This window comes from Macadamia integrifolia, chromosome 3, assembly GCF_013358625.1.
Source record: "Macadamia integrifolia cultivar HAES 741 chromosome 3, SCU_Mint_v3, whole genome shotgun sequence".
Lineage (NCBI taxonomy): Eukaryota > Viridiplantae > Streptophyta > Magnoliopsida > Proteales > Proteaceae > Macadamia > Macadamia integrifolia.
The window spans coordinates 34,352,700-34,373,758 of record NC_056559.1 but is presented as its reverse complement, the minus strand read 5'-3'; the positions used below and the strand labels follow the sequence as shown (position 1 = coordinate 34,373,758).

Here is a 21,059-nt window from a genome sequence, read left to right as displayed (position 1 = left end):
TAACCTAGTTGATAATAAACTATTTATTATTTGATAAAATAAGTATTGAATTATTTATGAAATATTATCAAGAAGAAAACATAATCTCAATAGTCCTTTTATAATCTTCCACGGTTCCACCTTTCAAGTAAAGTCATAAACATTCATTTCATCCATTAGCATATATATCAAATCCTCTCCTACCCTAAACAAACCCTATTTAAGGACAAACCAACCATGCCATTATTTATTTTGACAAAGTTTTTAAAAAGTAATAAAAATAGATAAAATCAAGCCAACTCAACTAAGCTTCATTCCAGTACACAAATTGAAGAATAATATATGTTAGATTCGCGGGAAGAAAAGGCCCACCATTATCCACTATAAACATCATATAAAAAAGAAGGTCCATAAAAACTAGAAACATCATGGCAATGTCTTGTACAATATTTCCATGTTGCTGTCTATCATATATCATCTTCTTAAATCTTATCTAAAATTAAAAATTTTAAATAAAATATATTATAAAAACACTCGTGAATATGTAATAATGTGAAATAATTATGCAATGATTCTAAATAATGAAGTCAATCTATAAAATACGTGAATTTTTCCCATGAATGCTAAGGGAAAAGGTTGGACATATTGCCCGCGTACTGCTAGGTAGTGCCCGTTGTGTCGACCTCTCTTCCCCCCTCCCCCTCTTTGAAATGATCCTTGCTCCTCTTATATGATGTCTCATTCCACACCATCATTGGTATCACACATTAGCTTCACATGCAGGGGGTGTGTCTATTCCCGTCTCATATGATAAAATACACTTATAAATGTTTCTTGAAAGTTCATTATGTATAGCTAATTTTCTATATTCACAAATGATATGATGATACTGAATAGATGCAAAATGCTAGATATTTTAGTACCACATCAAAACAAAATGAAATGAAGGGAATATATTCTTTGCTTCATGGTAACACCACCCCCCACCCAAAAACAAAAAAAAAAAGAAAGAGAGAAGCTAGTTTGGAAGGAATCTTTAACCATTATAATTAATAGCTTAAACTCTACATCAATAGTGGGCATTCCTATATTCATATCTATATTATACAATTTTTCATCCACCGGAAACGTGGCAACTTTAAATATTTTGTCACATCCAAGAGAAAATTTTTAAGATTTTCATAGAAAAAAGTTTCTTACATTCTTGTGATAGGAACTTTTTTTTTTTTTTTTTTTAACCAAGGTGTTCGGGCCAGCTTACGTGCACCTCGACTAATCCTATATTTCTTGTGATAGGAACTTTGTCCACGTTACACACTTTTCTCTTGACACTTGGACAGATGATGTGGTTATTCTAATTGTAAATTTAAAAGTTCATAGTATAGATTAGTCATGTGTTAAATTTCAAAATCTAATTCAATTAAATATATTTCTCTGTGTTTGCATACATTCTCATGTATATCCATGTTTACGCTATTCACATCATAAATGTGCACTCTCTTATATAGCCTTAGATTTTCAAAACTTTGATTTGTCACGTGGAGAATTCTACTAAAACTAAAACTTGACATTTAAATTTGGGACCTAGAGGTATACGCCCTATAAAATTTGAGTTCCCATCTGATTTACCACGTGGCAATTGAGTAGCAATTAAATTGAATGTGTAAGAAAGGTTCCTACCCTGAGTGAATGAGAAAACTAGGTTTCAAAAGAAAATTTATAAAAATATGCGGTCCTCTTAAAATTAATAAATATGGTGGAAAACACTTAATTAGAATAATTAAAAAAAATTTAAAATATAAACGATTGCTATGAAATTTTTTTTCTCACTAGAAAGACAATGTTGTTTATGAAAGAAAGGTCATTATGGCTGCACAAAATATTAATTGTAAATTAAGAGATTCTTTTATTACAATGACTTTTTGAAATACCCTTTCTAAATACATGCATGCGCACATTATGATCTTAAAGTAGTACATCATATTGTTGAGACACAACTAAAGCAAATACCCAAATTGTCAAGTACGTAGCAAATACCCAAATTTTCAAGTACGTGAAATTAAAAATAAGAGTTTTCCTTCACCCAAGGTGAAAGGAGGATCTTTTAATCTACCACATTTGACCCTTGGATTAGAGCAGAGGAGTAGTTTCGATAAGTACAACAGGGGTAGGAGTTTAATTTCTCCCTTTCCAATTTTTTAAGCTCAGAAAAAAAAATTCATAAAAATGACTTTGGTGAGCTCACCAACCTAATTGAATACTTCACATGGTATGGGATCATGGTTGGAAGCCTAGCAAAGAAGGGATAAACAAATTAAAAGAAAAAACCTAACTTGTGAGCATGACTTCACAGACGCTGTGAGGTAACCATTTTCGGTTTTACAATATAGTTGATGGTTGGTAATACAAGGGTGAAGGGTGATTGGAGTATATGATTTTGTCAAAACGAAAGAATCCCCTCTCACTAGTGTCTTGATGTTGTGATTAGAGTCTTGCCATTATTTACTTCAACCTTCATTGTATAGATTTAATAATATCCAACTCTTTATCTTTTTTTTTTAACTAAAATTTCATTTAGATAACAACAAGAAATACAAAATAAATAAAGGCATGAAATACAGAAGGCTTAGGTATGAAATACCAAAAGCCAAAGAATGAAATATAACCAAACTGTTTGACATGCCACAAACACTAATCGTCTAAGCTACGATATGGTCAAACCCAAAAAACTTCCTAGCAAACTTAGGGCATTTGCGTGGCATCTCTTCATCGAGGGTATTAATGAGGGGATTCCTTTTTCACTATGTGGAATAATGATTACAATTTTTTTTATTTGATTTGAAAATTTTCAATTCCCTTCCCTCTCATTGTCATTCAATTTTCACTGCAACTTCTAATAAAAAAATTAACCTTACACCAAGAGAGTGGTGAATCTTCACATAGGTGAATGTACGTGAATGTCCTTGATCCGTGGATATGACATCTATTAAATGAGGAGAGAGAAAATAGATGCCATATTTACGGACCAGGGACGTTCACGTATATTCATGTACGGAAGATTCACCGGACTCTTACACCAAATGGAGTTGGTTTGTCAGAGGGGAGGGTAGTACGACTTCGTCAATAGAAGTGAGAATGTAATGATGACACGAGTTTAGTAATGAGGTCATTTCACATTTTTTTTTTTCGATCGGTACCTACTCTATAGAAAGAAGAGAGGGAGGGCAGGAGGGCAGGATGGAGGGAGGGGGAAGGTAAAAGCATGAGACCACCTAGCAAGCGTGGGGCATTCAATATGGGTGGAATTTTTCATTTCATGAGGGTAGGGCAATCATTTCACCTTTTCCGTGTCTGAATGTAGGCTCCACAGCACCTTCTTTTTCCCTACCTGATAATTTATGGGGAAAAATAACCTTTCCAGTCTAGTGCAGGAAACGCCCAAACTAAAGTGGTCGCAAAAAGACGTACTACCTCATAGGCACTGAAAAATGCTTTCACGTGCTCTCCCATTAGCCCATGCATGTGTTTGTCGTTTCATACGTATGAGTTCTATAGGCAAGGTTCTTTACCCATAGTTTTTGTCTTTCACATATATATATATATATATATATATTATGAGATCAAGGTGAGCACATACTAATACATAACTCCTCGCATCTTTTTTTTCTCTCTCCTCATCTAATGTGACGGCACCCTTTATACAACTAGTATCCCAAGAAACCCTTTTTCCTCCTAAATGATATATATGATACCTATATTATACATGGGCTGCTTGCTAGTTCCTCTCCCATATATTTTATTTGTATTTTTTTTTCTTTTTTTTCTTTTTTTTTCTTGACAACCTTTATACATAAATTTGTCCTCTTATCTTATTTCCAATGTCTCCGAATTCAATCCCCTAGTAAGAGAGGTCCCCATGGCTAGGCCCACATTGATAACCACTGCATGTTAGCTGCTGGGTAGCCAAGGACATATATGCCTTTGGCCCCTGCACAAAGGGCACTACTATGATAACCTCAGTAGGTGGCTGGTGGAACCTATTCCTGCCCCTTCACAAATGCTTATCATGCATGTCCAAAGGCATGCATGCAAATCCAAGGAACCTATTATCATTGCACTCAGCCTTTATTGATTACTACTACAAAGCAAAACCCTTGTATTTGTATACACACATTAAGCCTCAAGGCATGCTTTAAATCATATAAACATAAAAGCATGCCTACCTATAGAGTGAAAATTTTTAGCCTAATTATTTGTTCTCTATTTGGTAAGCTGAGGTACTGGATCCCTACATTGTCCAGATCAAGAGATAAGGCTATCATTAAATAAATTGTTTCGCAAAAGAAATATTTTAGGGCAAAGGTTTTCTATGTCGTTAGTGTGGAGAAAATGTCTCGTACCACACTAATCATGGTATGAGAAAAGGATTTTATTTACTAGGAACCTACTTGTTCAAAGAGGAGAGAGTGTGTCAATGGAGAGTCCACATGGTTAGACCGTGAGAGGGCAGTTTAGTGCCAGACAGTTTAGAGCTTGAGATAGGGAAAAGTATCTCCTTCCTCCCTCCCAAAAAAAGAAAAAGTGAGAGAGATAAGTATCTCTTAGCTGTACCCTTGTATCCTCTCGTAAAGAATTTTTTATTTTTTTTCCTATTTTCTCAAAAAAATTATTTGATTATTCTCTGGGAGGAGGTGTAAAATAACCTAACATCAATGTGGGGAGAATTCTACGCGCCACACCATTAATGGTGGTCTTGAAAAAGGTATCATCCACATGGGGATCACATATTCAAAGCAGAAAAGAAGAAATACTAAATTTTTCACTTGACAAGGAAATTGACTTTGGTGTGGCTAAAAATATTCGTAAGTATGATAATATATTTTATAGGGAACCAAGACACCTATGAGGGGAATCTCCTCGCCGGGGAAGGTTCTTGAAAAAGGTATAATCCACATAGCCCACATAGTCAAGATAAAAAAAGAGGGAAAAAAACAATAAAACTCATTTGATGGAACGATGACACTAACAATGTAGGGAACCTTTTTCTCATACTTTAAATTTTATTTAAAATCACAAAAATTGACTCAGACTTCGTTGGAAAATGTTACAAGTATGATAATCTGCTTTATGGGGAATGGTTTAGCACGATGCTTATGAAGGAAATCTGCCATACCACACTAATGGCGACGTGAGGAATGATATAATTCACATAACCCACATAGTCAAGATAAGAACGAGGAAAACAAAAACAAAAAGTAAAAAACTCATGTGCCAGAACTCTAATACACTAACATCGTGGAAAACTTTTCCTCATACTAAAAAAATTTTAGGGATTTAAATTCACAAAATACTTCAAAAGGATGTCTATATTTCTAAATGAAAGGACAGAAGCTGTTTGTTAGAATGATTAAATGAGTCAAAAAGGCAAAGTTGTACACTCCAACAAAGAAAGAAACATCGTCTTCAAAATAATTTTCTTGTTGTCAAGTGGACAAGCATGTGGCTGAGATTTTACCTTGGATGATTGGATCACAAGATATAGGGTGAGCAAGTTGGAGTTTTAGGCTCTACTAAGTGAGCTTTATATGTGTATGGAAATTGACATGAAAACCTGTGGGGACACCAAAGCTAACCACCAAACCCTTTTGTGACTTATCAAAGGTCTGTTGATGGCAAGTGACAGTATACTGTGTATCTATTCTGATCTTTCTTTTCATCTTATACCCTGTAAAAGAGACCAAATAAGATGCATATATGGGTACGAGATCCTCTGTCGAGCGACATGCCGAGCTCTCAGCCTTTAGATCTGCACTATATGATGTAACACACTACAAAGAAGCACGATCCTATGTAGGGTTCCATAGATGTAACTTAGGAACCAGGAAGAAGACATTTTATGGAACAATGGGAAAAGCAATGCGGTCGGTAAGCTTCATTTTCATTTCATGTCAAACTATAGAGATTGGTGGATTCATGGGTACAGTTTCAAAAAATCGGAATCAGATAGGTCAAATTGGTCTATTTGGATCAGAATCGATCATGATTGATTTTAATTCTGGTCAATTCGACAAAGCATATTCTAGGGTTTTGGTCATCAAAATTGATCATCATTGATTCCAATTCCGGTCAATTCGACATAGGCTATTTCTTGGGTTTTTTTGGTCATCAGAATCAGAATCGATCATGATTGATTTTAATTTCCAATCAATTCGACAAAAGCTATTCTAGGCCTTTGGTCATCGGATTGTTAGAATTTTCAGATCTGAGGGCGGAATCTAGGGTGTTTGGGACTGACTCCATCAATTCAAATTCTAATAACATGGGCTAACTCTGAGACTAGGAGCCAATGTTGTACATATGAATGTGCCAGTCATAAATCCAGCTTTCAAAGTTCAGCTTATCCAAGGTTTAAAAAATGGGACCGGATCTGTCGAATTGGCCAATTTGAATCAAGACCGATTCTGATTCCTGCTGATCCGAACCTGGCGATCTAAGAAAGGTTTCTAGGATTCAGGCCGATTCTGACCAGTGTGGGTTGAATTGGAACCGAATCAACTGGGAATGGAGCCGATACTTACAGAGAAGACAGTCGCCGATGCAAACAACTGGTAATGGAGCCGTAGAAGATGAAGGGGCCAGGGGGTTCTATAGCCTTAGATGTAGACTTGCGGGCTGCTGCTGCGGTGGTTGGGAACAAGGACAGAAGAAGAGGGAAAAGGGGCCTAGGGTTCCAAAACCAGGGAAGGGTTTATTCGATTTTGGATTTTGGGTTTTAACTTTTAATTCCACCTTTTTTTTTAAGCAATGTTAACTTAATGCGTGATACAAGCTTACTTACTATGGACTTGTCACCTCCCAGTATACGTAGGCAGCAGTCATGAGACAACTGTGATAAATTGAGAGCTATAACCCCTCAGATAATAATGGAAATGGTAAAGGTAGATGACAACCTGCAATCTTCTAGTTACGGGTTTATTAGAAGTGAAGGAGGGGACTAGAAAACCAAGAAACACTAGAACACTCACTAATTTTATCCCGTGCAGCTTTACAATGACAAGAGCTGCTCAGATGCAAGCATGTTTAAGCAAGCAAGATCAGAAATGGATCGGTCTGCTGATTCCGATTCTGATTCGCTGGGAATTGACCTGAACCCTAGAAATCCAGTACAAAATGACAAATTTTGGAATCAGAATTGGCTGATCCCATCTCGTCTCCATTCCTCAAATCATGGATGCAAGAAAGAATAACCCATATTTCTGGATACCTAGAAGATGATGGGATTAACAAATAAGCTTAACCACTCCAACACTAGACCATGTAATGCTACACACACCACATATACATTTTGACCATGAGATTGAATTATTGACATAGAAAACAAATCTTCAGCTACAACTATCTCAACAAACCAACCATAGTATGCAACTTTCTAAAAGAGGGCCTACAATCAAATATCAGAATCATAGGAAGACCTTACATTTTACATATAGAACACCAAAAGACACAGAAAACCGCTTGACAGATCAGTTGAGTACCTGGCGGTTCCAGTGCTCATTACGTCATATTATGCAATCCATAAGAACAAACTACTTCTCTGCTTCACATAGCCACATCCAGACATGCGTCACATGCTTATTCTACAAGTAGCAGCCTTCTCACACCTTAGCTTTCCATATAAGACTTGAAGCACACATTGAGACTGAATCAAAGCTCTCTTCAAAGACTTGAACCGGCACATGACAACAAACTTGCAACACCAGCTATTAGTAAGAAGATTCATGACCAGGACTCTCCGCATGCATATCCATGGATGAATCATTTGAGCAGGGCGAGTTGGTATCTCTGTTTTGTTGATGAGGAAAGTTAGTTTCACCATTCCGGGCTCCATTTCCAGTAGGAATCATATTGTTTGAATAGTAGCCTCCTTGAGCCAAATGACAATGCTGAAGGCTACGGCAAACAGGGCTTGAAAGAGCATTTGAGAATACTGAATTCTTGGCTTGATTATCAGAATGCCCAGACCGTGGACCCTGTGCAACAGCGGCTGCGCCAAAAGATCCAGAAGAAACTTGGATGCCTGAATTCATGAAGTGTGTTGTAGGCTGGGAATGTTGATTTTGGAAGTGCAGTCTAGGAGACATTGGGGGCTCCTCTCCACTATAGTCAAGTTCATTCTGCACAGATCAGAAGATATTTTTATTTTAAAAACAAAGCCATAAAACAATAAACAATATTGACAGCTAACTAATTAAACTTGGCCTCACTCCTCACTAAATTATCTGAAAATTACATAGAAACAATCCACCCTGTAGGTTTGAAGGGTTCAAATAGAATCTACACTAGGTAGCTTGACCCAACAACTTTTCAGACTTCATTGCTCACATTCTAAAACTTAAGCTGAGAAAATACCATCTTCATGGAAGTGACTGTGACTGCTCTAAATTCCAAGATATGATACTGGATCAGTAACACAAATATTCAGGCTCACAAGCATATGCTTCTCTATATCATAAGGGCTTCATCCTACGATGACATAAACATAAACAAATGGGAGATGAACTAACTTTTCACATAAATAAGGAAAGTCAAAGGGGTAATGTGAGAGTCTGATAAAGGTTATAAGCTTCCAAAAACACAAATGGCTAAATGGAACTCGTAAAAATATCAATTATTGTCAAATATCCTAATAATTACTCATACATCCGGCGTTTTCCAAATGGAAGTACATTTCCAAAAGGACATACATTGGCGCACAGGATAATACAGATATTAGCTTGTTGAAGCGGATATTGTGGTATGATCAATGATCAGCATGGGTTCCAAGCAGCAGCTCACATTTTGAGCCTATTTGACCTCAGCTTAATCCTGGTCTGCATTTTATAATATGCATACCTGCAGCTCACACACTAAGCTTTAGTAAAATAATGTTCTGCCTTTTTACAAAGCGCAACAAATTGCCCCTGTGGCACAACAGTTAAGTTGCACTATTGCAACATGTTGGTCATTGGTTCAAAACTTGGAAACAACCCATCCTGCGAAGCAGGGGGTAAGGCTGATTACGTTTGCCCCTCCCAGACCCTGCAGTAGTGGGAGCCTAGTTCATTGGGTTGCTCTTTTTAATAAGTCAAATTTTAAAATGAATGCAAGCTAGCAATCTAATTAATGCACAGATAGAAAATGTTATATCTAAATTACAACCTCAAAAATAAATACAAAGTACATGAATAAGTATTCAATTGCATGAGGTGATGCAATTACCAAAGAGCATAAACACAATAATGAAAATCAATGAATCATCCTGATGGAGTCATGTTATCAAAAAGAGGTGAAGAGGCAAAATAGAGATCACAATTTCAGAAAAGAAACATGGTGAAAGAACAGATGACTTTCCACCAAAAAAAAATAAAGAAAGAAAGAAAGAACAGATGACTAACAGAACCTGGAGGTAAGCTAGTATATCAGTTGTCGGCACTCTCGATCCTTCCTCCTGTTGTCTCAAGATCCATTGGTAAAGTTTATCCTACAGAAAAAGAGGGGAGGTTAAAATCAATAAATATAAATTAAAAAAAAAAAAAAAAAAAAAAAAAAGGCTGAACAGCCATTCTAATTTTATCTAGTCAATTAATATGTATGCATCATAGACTAGTCAAATAACAAGACAGTTTATATAAGCAGGAATAAGAAAAAAAAGAGCAACCCAGTGCACGAGGCTCCTACTACTACAGGGTCTGGGAGGGGCAAAGTGTACACAGCCTTACCCCCTGCTTTGCAAAAGACCACCAAATAATTCCTACCTCAATAATCTATAACTAAAAATTGCCAAGGATCCAAGGGAAGTTTGCAAAAGAGGACACCAAAACTCAGGCTGGATGGCTAGGACATCCAGAGAGGGAAAACACGAAATGTGGGCCACATTCAAGTATTTAAGAAATAAAAGATATTGTTCAAACTTTTACATAAGTTTTACATTTATTGCCAATAATGATTGTGCAGCTGATTCAAGAACTTACAAATAAAGTGATTAAATTTTACTTCACTTTGCAACCAAATCATTTGGATTTGAATAGGAAAACATGACAGGTAAAGAATCTATGTTTAAAGTTTAATAACTACATCCGGTACGATTTTAAGTTAGTTTAACAATCATCATTACAATATTCCAATTTATTTCTAATTAATTTCACTTCCCTTTATTTCCCTTTACTTGTAACCAGACAGCCTTCAAACAGAATACTAAATTCGGGCATTCATGACAAGTGCCTTGCAGAATCAGTGCATCAACTACTAATTTGCTACAAATTCTTCACAAGGTGAACCTAAGTTGCATGATAAGAATAAAACAAGAACAAAACATATGAAACAGAGACAGTGTAACAGAAACAGTCAGGTCAAAACCAATGGAATCCAAAATATGACTCAAAAGTATACGATGGTAAGAGGGTAGGAAACACAAGATGTCAAACAGCATAAGATGTAGAATAAGATGTCAGATTTACAAGAATAGAATATCAGAAGTCTATAGAGATTGAACATGCCACTTACAAATAGATAGTATGAATATCAAACAACGTAATGCAGAAATAGGTTGACAAGTCAAACTAAGTTCACAACGTAGGATGCTTCAATCAAAGAATAACCATAAATGAGTCCAATAGTTGGTCAGCATGACCAGAACTTTTGGTCGAATGATGGCCCAGATGGGAAGAAGGATTGGCCCTAGTTTCAGCCAATTCTGATGGCATGTAACCAAAGCCTAAAATAGAAACCTCTGAATTTTCTGGGCAGAACCAGAGTTGTGACTACTTGGATCGATGAGTAGCAGTAGAATACTTGAGGAAGAAGATCCTCCCGGGCTTCACACTGCAAGGAGTCGTTGGATCGACCACCAACCCATCACTGTGATCAGACACACAGAAGTTCTCTTGCAGAGAAGAAGCAGCAGCAACAGCAACAAAAATAGTTTTGTCAAAATCGTTGGCTATGGGAGCCTCCTTGATTTGTATAAATAGTCATAATGGGGGAGGGAATACAACCTAGCAATTTAAAGGTTCCAAAATAGGAAACCCCACAATTGATTGTCTATCACATAAGTTTCTAAAAACTGAAAATAAAAACAAACTAAAAAGGAAACTAATGACTTGACTCAAATACTAACTTAGCTCCTAAGAAATAAAAAACACTAAAGAGCAACCCAGTGCACAAGGCTCCCGCTACTGCAGTGTCTGGAGGGGCAAGTGTACGCAGCCTTACCCCTGCTTCGTAGAAGAGGTTGTTTCCAAAGGAAATTAATGAAAAAGGAAACAAACTAATTAATCCCCTATGCAATCTTAATACCCCCAGTTTAGACCCAGTCTTTTCCTTGTCTTTGCACTCTTTCCAACTATCCAATTCTGATGGAACAAAAAATGACAGACTCTCTCATTTTTATCCTTTAGTCAAAACAAAAAGATAAGCCATGCTAATTTTTTTCTTAATGCTATAGGGTTGAATAAAAATTCGATTAACCATTAAAAGTGGCCCATTACACCCCAAACCACATGGACTTATGGCCCAACACATATACAGCCCAACCATACTTCTTCCAAATAAAAAAATCCCAGTTTGGTGAAGAATCTGCATCACAACGGAAGTGATTATAAGAAATTTCAGATTTGAAAGAAAGTATATATAGACATTGTAGAAATTTTTTTAAAGTTCAAGGTGAAGAGTGTTTCAAGGAAAAACAAATATAAAGCTACTAGTTCTCTTTTGTTTCAAAGAATAAGTGATGCAGTTAAGGTTGTCCAATTAGGCCTTGGAATACTTTAATTTGGCCCATGGTTGGGTTCTATGAGCCTTGGGCTTGTTATTTTTGAGTTTACTATTGTAATAGGCCTCTTTAATAAGCCTAAAAGTTGGGATTTAAGGGGGTAAAAGGATTAAGTAAATGGATAAGATTGTGTGGGTCCCATCCATGTGCTATTAAGTAATCAAGCTAATTTAATCCAGAAGAGTCCTTTTAAGTCGAGTGTATAAGTTAGTTTAGGAAGGTTAAGAGTCATTGGTGGAGTCAATTTAGGAGATTTTATCTCTATTTTTATAAATAGCAATGTAACCAACCCATCCCTCCACTATTCTGATAATGGAATAGATTTGGAAAGTTTGAAATTGAGAGTGATTCTCTCCCCTTTTTCTTCTTGGTTAGCAATCTGCTACTTCCTTGTTCACCCCTTTCTTTCCCCTTCATGTGTCCCCTTTCTTTCCCCTTCGTATGTCCTTTCCTGCGATACCTAGCTTCCTTTCCTTCTCTGTCAAATGCTACGGGTACTGAAGAATATTTTCCGCTGCCTGGTATTTCTATAACAGATCTTGGATATAACTTGAGTTATTAACAAGGTCATCTCACCACCGGCAGAATCTGCTATTCATTCTGCATTAATAAGAAGATAATTTTAAATGTGTGTTCAACCCACCAAAATCCGGGATAGCCCTAGCTCACTTTCTGGCCAGGCCATAATCATCCCATACTTCAAAGCATTAAGCCCCATATTTTGGGGTCCGATGTTTTCCCTTTCAGTGATTCAACCTCTCAATTGAGAAGAACTCATGATACCGAGGGGAATCTAATGTCTCAAGGCAAAAAGGAATCTCTTTTTATTTCCATTTGGAAGGAATTCAAAGATATTATACGGGCTAACTTTGCCCAATTGGCACTCAACATACTGAGTGCCAGTTGGACATCTTTTGGAAGGGGATTTTTATGTAAGAGTAAGAAAAGCAAAGCAAGGAATAGTCTCCAAAGCAGCCCAAAAAGGAATGTTATGGATAAATGATCATGTCTAAGGTTAGCTCAAACGTTGGCACTCTTCATTTTCTCAAGATTAATAATCATGTCTAAGTTTTCATACTCCAATTAGATAATTTCATACAAGGAATTTTTTTTACTCTATCCAATAGGTGTCAACAGTAAGTGTAAAAACCCACAAAGAGCAGCATCTTTTATGAATTAAGATCATCTGGTTCGTTAAAAAAGACAGGATGCATGAGTGACATTGAGTCACAACACTTGGATACAAGGTACATAACAATTCCAACCTCATTCCAAGAAAGATTACATCAGAGGAAAAGGTTCCATCTCCGAGCTTCTCCACAAGTCTTTCCACTTGCTCTCGTCATGTGTATTGTCAACCTAAATTAAGACGGAGATGGAAAACTTGAGAGATATCTTTGTCTGATCTGAATGTTGTCCATTAACTATCACTTAATGGACTGAGAGGACATACATAACTTGAAAGGCTTGACAGCATAGTTTTGAACCGTCTTGCAACTGGTAACAGGGCTACGAAGTAAGGTATACAAAGAATATCCAAGCTAAGAAAGGTTTAGCTGATAATTAGAATTAAATATAGGTTATGGAGTAGGATGCTGATGTAGAATGGAAGACAAAGTGGACTCGATCTCGTTCAAGTCGGAAGACAACACAATAAATGGGAAGAACTTCTGTAATTTTTATTTCAAAACTCCTCCATTACATTCCCATTACAAGGTATTTAATCACCTTTAGGTGCTGATTAAGAAATAACTAATAAGAACATAAATAAATATAGATCTCATAAAGAGAGCAACAAATACTTAAATATTAACACAGCCATGCACGTATCCTCCATTCTTAATTCTTACCAATAAAAAGCCAACTGAAATAGAAACTTAACAATTCAGGCATTTATGTATATCCTCGTTCACACGGTTAACTAAGAACCCATGATCCTATGCTCCGCACCATTATTCTCCGCATCAGATGCTCAAAAGGTATGACAGAAGGTCCTAGGGTTATCCTTGTGACAAGACAGGCGAGTGTGGCAGGGGCAACACAATGCACAAACCAGATGGTGTAAGTGGCGAAAGAAGTTTTCCTTCACCTGAATGAAGAGTTATTTTTAAAGAAGGAGGGGGGGGGGGGGGAGAAAGAAAAACACAACAGCAGCAGCAACAACATCCTGACAGCAATGACGGGCAGGGAATTGGAAGAGGCTCATGCAGTACAGAAGGAAGAAGAAGAAATGATAGTCACTGCCATGAAAGAATTCAAAAGCCCAAAACTTATATTGCTATATGGTCTTTTTGAGCTCAACTAATGCTGCAGAATCCCAAATCTCAGAGTTGCAGGCTATCCTATGATCAATTCATCCCCATTCCCTACCTTAGTAAGACTCTAAAACGTTTCCCTTTGCAATGCGAGGATCACGAGTGCTTTGAAGAACATCCTTCATGCATAACGTAGGTGCCAATCAATAATCATATCGATCCATATCACAAATACTTGCACACCGACAGGTTAAGACAGAAGGAAATCATCAATCCAACACCGGACATGGAACAAAGCAAACTACCAATGCGAAACCTAATGCGCAGAAACTTAATTTACAGACTAAAGCTTCCTTTTTTAAAGAAGGATAGATAAAAAAATAAAAAAAATAAAAACTTTTTTTTCTTTCTTTCTTTTCGATTGAAGAGGGAAGCAATACGATTATGATGATCTTATAAGCACAGAAAGAAAACGGCAGGAAAACCTCAAATCAATCAAGATCGAGCCAAAGCGACAAAACAACAAACACCCATTCGATGAAACCCACATGAAAACCGACCCAAAAGAAAAAATAAGGATCAAGTGAGAATCGTACCAGGGAATGACGTTCTCCGGCCTGGAAGACGACCTTTTGCTGATTCATAGCCTGGGTATAAAGCTGCGAAAGCGAATTGGCAGCACTGCAGAAAGTGGTGTACATCGTTCGATCGACCTCGTCCAGGCGAGTCGCATCAGACTTCCTCTTCTTCGCCATGTAAAAGACTTCCTCTTCGATGGTTCTCTCCCGGCCTTCTGAAGGTATCGCTCTCTCGAACACAAGAAAACCTAGGGACGGGGAGGTGCTCTGCTCTCTCTCCCTCTCTCTCTCTTCCAATCTAATATATTATCCGTCGCAGTGTCTACAAGGAAACGAAACATTGCGTTTTCTTCTTTTCAGGGGAAAAGAAAGAAAGAGAGAGAGTGGGGAGTGTTAATCCGACGGTTTGGTCCGGTTTTTGGTCGGGCTGAATAGGTTTCAGCCCTGGGCCAAGCTGAAGCCGATTGGTAAAGGTGTCAAATTTCAGCCTGAACCGGTTGAACCCAACTAATTCATCCGAGTAAACCGAACCACACTCATATTGGACCGGCTTCCATCTTTGCTTTTGAAAAGATGAAAGATGGTAGATATGGGTGAAAGTTTGGTCCAAACAATAAAAACTCGCCTTGAACCCAAACAGGGCTTGGGCCAAGTTTTTTGATCATGAGGGCAGGTTAGGATTGAAAACTCCAACCTTGGCTGAGCTTGGGTTGAGGTCTCAACCCGGCCCAATCCAACCCAACTCAATCTGAAATTTAACCCTGAATTTTTATATTATAATTTAGGGCTCTATATTTCATTTTTCTATAATATTTTTAATGTATAAAATATGAATGAACAAAATAGGTCAATCAATGTTAATCCAAGCATTGCAGAAGTCAAGGTCAACCAAACCCAACCTAACCCGACCCAATCCTGATAGGGTCAATTAGGGTTGGGTTGGTATGAACCCGATAGGGTTGGGCCTGAACATGAACCCGACATGGTTGGATCGAACCTGTGTTGAATTTTGAGGACCTAGGGTGGGATTAGGGTTTTAAGAAACCCGGCCCTATTTCACCCCTAATGGTAGACATATAAATCAACCGATTCATCCCGACTAAATTGTACTGCATGGCTTCGATGTGTACAATTGCAAACTGGTAAAAATCGAGCCAATTGAAACCAATCAAAATCGAAACCTTTAAAAATTGGGGGGGGGGGATCGGGATAAACATAATTATATTATTTACATATATATATATATATAAACTAAAACTGAAACTAGAACAAACCAACTCAATAATAAACCGATAACAGCCCATTAACCCAACCCAAAATCGAAACAAACGAGATAGATCTTTTTTCTTATCGAGCTCGCAATTGAGACTGAAACTAGATCAATAGACCAAAATCAAGCGAACCAAACAAATCGAATGACACTCCTACGTACATATGTAAAGATTTCATTTCGGTTTTCCTTAATAGGTTTATATCAATCTAGTTTTGATTTTCAGTCTAGTTTTGTTTTATTTTTTGTACATATATAATAAAAATAAGGATGAATTTAAGTATAATGCCGGTTTTTCTAAAGCTAATGACTCAATCAATGAAAAACATATAAATGACTTTTTCAAAAAAAGGAGGAGAGAGATATACACAGATCTAGGCATATTGATAGTATACCCAGCCTTTTCTCTTAATAGGAAACCTTTTTTTCTTTTTCTTTTTTCAATTTTTGGTTTGCTTTCAAGTTTAATTAGGTTTTCAATGGGCCCAACCGGCTTCAATCTCTTACAGACTCGAAAGAAATCTGTGCCAAAAATGAACCGGTCTTCTCGTTCAGCACGGGCCGGAATTTTACACCCCTCAACTCACTTTTGTAGCTTGATGCTTTTTCTCCTTTTGAGCGTGGCATATTGTACGGCCATGAGACCACGATGACTCTATTATGATATCAAAAGAGTCCATTATATCATGATGACTCTATTATGACACACCAAAAAGTGTTCAAACTTATTTTTATTTTTTTAGATAATTTTGTTAAGAACAACGACAGAAGCATGGATATCAAACATTAATCTTGAATCAGTATAATAGAAAAATTATTAATAGGGAAAAGGATAAGCACGCCGCTAATTTTATTGGAGCTAATGACTCAATCAATAGAGAGTTGAGATATAAAAAACATGGGGATCATTTCTAAAGATGAGAGAAAGTGAGTGACACTGGCTGAGCACTCCAACATCATGCTTAAGTTTTTCCCTACCTAATAATAGTTCAGATTAGACTCGAATGATTCAGTCTCTCCCAAGTTGCAACAACCAATAAGTATGAGTGTATGACAAGGTTTCTGTATTCAAAATTAGCATTTTGAATCAGAAGTACTTTTTGTATTCCTGTTAATTTGGAATACTTTATAAAAAAGAAAAAGAAAAAATGGTGCATGCTAAAATTGAGGAAAAAGTAAAGTATTTCTAACACTAAAAAAAAGAATAAAAACATATATAAAATGCATATTTCGTACCAAATTACATAAAATGTCATCCTACACATTTTTCATTATTCCTATATTTGAGAACAATGTTTTAGCCACGTAAGTAAGAACATCGTATGTAACTATCTCAACACGTGTGGCAGAACAACAACTATCAAACGCAGTTGGTGAACTGTGGTGTGCAAAAAATATCATGCTCACCAGAAGGTCTCGAGTCTCTTGGCTATTACCTAACTATAGCGGAATAGCAGTGGTGGTGGAGATAGCAATAGCAATAGTATGTGCTGTTGATTACGTCCATCCATCATCCAATCGCTGCAAATTAAGTTTTGCGAATCCAAAATCTTAGCTTTTAGATGCAAACATTGAATAAGCAATATTGAACCAACTCCCATGGATATTGGTGTTGTATGTATGATACAGAGATATGCACCAGATAAGCAAGGGGAGCTATGCAAAGAGGTGTAATACCTAACAGAACTCCGCACTTTTCTCCTTCCCCCTTTCTTAACTCAATTACACAACATACTTGATTGTAGTTATGGAATTTCTATTAACTGCAAGTACTAGAGGGCTTGGGCTGAGATTTCAGTCTATAGGCAACCCAATCCAACCCAACCATGTGTATTAAGTATATAATCATATAAATATGCTAATAGTTATTAATGAGTCCTTCTAGAAATAGGTCTTTTGTTTCCGTTAGGGCTTGGGCTGATATTTCAGCCCATAGGCAACCCAATCCAACCCAACCATGTGTATTATATATATAATTATATAAATATGCTAATAATTATTAATGAGTACTTCTAGAAAGAGGTCTTTCGTTTCCAACAATCTATACATATACGAAAACTTTGGTCTTTGGCCTCTGCAATGCATCAAGATCAAGCAACTAAGTAACCAATAGTATTGGGTTGGACTGAATTTATTTAAACTCAGCCCAATCAGGGTCAATTAGGGCTGGGTTGGGTTGGGTTGGGTTGGGTGAAACCTGACAGGGTTGGGCCTGGGTTGAGATATCCCAGCCCAACCTAGGGCTGGGCTAGGGCTTGGGTTTAGTTAAGAGACCTTAGGGTTGGGTTGGGTTGGATTTTCTAAAACCCGGCCCAACGTAGCCCATTGACACCCCTAGTAGGTACCAAGGAAGGTATGAATTAATAAAAATTTAGATTGTGTTTGGTATGTATCTTCGAAATAGATTATGAGACTATAATGCATTTGAAACGAGATAATAGAGAAGAATTAAGCTTCAATATGCGTTTTAGACCCACAAATTACTTCTGAGAATATATATTAAACACAACCATAGTTTTCTTTGTTGTACTTGCAATTGCTCTCTCTCTCTCTCTCTCACTCACTTTTTGCAGTAAGTTTGGTAGAGATGACATGTATGGCAACCATTAGATAACAATATGAATCAGAAAATATGGCAAGAAAAGGGGGAAAGATAAACCAACCAGATCTAAATTGCAGATGCAGATTCAGTGTTTTTTCTCCCTGGGGGTAGTTAAATCAAGAACTAGAAGGCAATTTCCATTTGGTGGATGCCTTGAACATGAGGGACACACAGTTAATGGTTGGAAGTTTAGTTGTGCAAGTTGGGCTAACCCGTGAGAAGTTGTGGGCTCAAATTGGAAGAGCTACAAGTAATGGGTTTTTGCCAATCTTGGGCATACTAAAAAATAATATTAGCCCAACCCAGCTCGGCCCAAGTTCCAGCCTCTTCAACTGCATATCAGTGGGGAAAGCACAAAATATGGTTGCATATACAACTATGCATTTTGTAAAGTACATAAATTCCCATAAATTTTCTAGAACTCCTTTTAGACTAGAAAATACATGAGAAGTCCATACTTGTAAACAAGCATTGGAAATATAGTTATGATGGAGGCTAAGTTAATAATGGGAGAGGGTTCACTGAGCAAGCGTTATAAAGAAGTGCACCAATGAGGTGAGGTAAAACTGTATCATGCATTGGAGGAGAGTGAAGAAGAGAGAGATAGATACAGAGATGCCAGCGTACCCCATCCCAGTGGTTCAAAGGACGTTTTTCCTATTGATCAAGTAACAAATTTATGGGTATCACATGAAATGGGCCTTCACATTTCATTCAGTGACTTTATGAGGAGGCAAGGAGAGAGGTTGGTGACCTTTTTTCCCTAAGATGGTTTTTTTGGTAAAATCCTTGAGATGGTCTCAGTGACTCATTCAAGGCTTGAGAAAAGAGAGAAGAATTAATGGAGTAATAGATTGGTAGATCGGTAGCTTCTGGGTTGGATACTTTGGGTTCCTTATAAATGTTTCTTGATAGCCATGAAAGTTGATAGTAGAGGAAGCATTAAAAGCCTACTTTATATTTTACTTAACCAAAAGTGAATCCTTCTTGACTTGGAATTCTCACTTGTCAGGTGTCCCCTGTTTGGCCAAACACAGTTAAAATCAAGAGCTTGACATAGACCATTCATGGCCAAAGGACAAAAAGGCCAGGCGGGTATTGATGGTGACGATGCAGAATTAGTACAAATTGCAGTGACAGAGTTGTACACACGTGCACATGCGCACCAGTAGAAACAGCCTAGATTTTTTCTGTAAATCTGATCTGTCAGTTTCTTTTATTTTCTTGCTTTCCATACACAGCCTTAAATATTTGTTTGAACGGTCAACTACTGACTTCGAAGGATCAATGACCTTAAATTGGAGGTGAATCGGCTATCAATTGGAATCGATCGAAACTTTTCTTTTGGTAACGAATGGATCGAAACTCTAGCAATTGAAATAGAGAAGAAGAAACAAGAATTCAATACATCTATGGTTTTTTTCGAATTCAGACAAATGGTTGATGCTACTACAAGAGGTAAGTTTTATTAATTTTTTGTTATACTTATTGATTAAAAGGGTAAAAAAGGAAAAAGTTTTCCTCTACCCTTTACATGTGCCTCGACAACATTTACCAAGTTTGAATGATTGTCAACCACCAAACCTATTGGTCTGCTTTAATCACCCCCATCCCACAAGCACAAATATTTGGGACATAATATAATCCCAAAGTACCTCAATGACTCAAATACAATCAATCAAGAAGGTGACTTATTATTATGGATCGTGCTCCTTTGTAGTGCATTACATCATGTAGCACATATCCAAGGGTTAGGAGCCCTCAGACACGTAGACCAATGTGCTTTTAGTCCTTGGATCTATGCTACACAATGTGTCGCTCGACACCGACAGGGGATCCCCATCTCATTATTACTAGGCCTCTATTATACAAAATCAAATACTCTCCTAACCATTCTGGACATCCATTCTAAGACACCCAAACTCATTTGCAAGGGATTGACAATGAATCAAAAGTTACCTCTGACAGAAAATAATGATTAAAGAGTATTTATTGTCGATTCCAAAATAAACCCAATTTTCCTATTAAGAAGATCTCTTTTATTTTACATTCTCAACAAGGACGCATCAACAAGACTGCCCTTCCAAATAGATCGTCATGGCATGAACTCATAATTTATTTGCTTCAGACCAGGAGCTTTTAGCCCACCTCCTCCTCCTCCTCCTTTAGGATAGGGTCATTGTCTTTCACTTGCTTTTTTGTCAGATCCGATAGGCCGATCACCTAGTAACCACTCCAATATAGAGCTACGTATACACCACCACGCTGAGACTCTTTTTCGATAGTAAGATCACTACCAGCTTGTTGTGAAAATCAGGCTTGGAATCAACCTATTCCACCAGTTCAAATCCGGAGACCGAAACCCACTTTAGGCCTACATTTGGATATTGTGAGTGAATTTGCCGATGGAATAGAAGCCTTTGAACAGTAGTGAACTAGACCCAGCTGGGGATTTAACTGGGCCCAAGCCCATTTTGAGTATAAGGGCTGTAATCTCTTCTAAAGTTACACTAGAGCTTGTGAGAACCCATCTTCATAGGAGGAACTATGGTGGACTGGTTGGTTG

At 37.2% G+C, this 21,059-nt stretch overlaps 1 protein-coding gene across 1 annotated transcript; it reads right to left on the bottom strand.

Moving 5' to 3' along the window:
* Nucleotides 1-7,318: 7,318 nt before the first annotated feature.
* LOC122074713 lies at nucleotides 7,319-14,959 on the bottom strand. Its single transcript, XM_042639662.1, has 3 exons — nucleotides 14,640-14,959; nucleotides 9,419-9,499; nucleotides 7,319-8,153 (listed from the first exon to the last, which is right to left on the bottom strand). Exons 1-3 carry the CDS (start codon nucleotides 14,796-14,798, stop codon nucleotides 7,743-7,745), a joined length of 651 nt encoding a protein of 216 aa, XP_042495596.1. The 5' UTR covers nucleotides 14,799-14,959; the 3' UTR covers nucleotides 7,319-7,742.
* Between the last annotated feature and the right edge of the window lie 6,100 nt (nucleotides 14,960-21,059).

What these genes read in the sequence shown, in the direction of transcription:
- LOC122074713 (XM_042639662.1), bottom strand. Translation starts at nt 14,798, where the DNA reads ATGGCGAAGAAGAGGAAGTCTGATGCGACTCGCCTGGACGAGGTCGAT. An exon ending in CCGGAGAACGTCATTCCCTG is followed by an intron (nt 9,500 to 14,639) that starts GTACGATTCTCA and finishes CTTTTTCTGTAG; the next exon opens with GATAAACTTTACCAATGGAT. An exon ending in ATATACTAGCTTACCTCCAG is followed by an intron (nt 8,154 to 9,418) that starts GTTCTGTTAGTC and finishes TGATCTGTGCAG; the next exon opens with AATGAACTTGACTATAGTGG.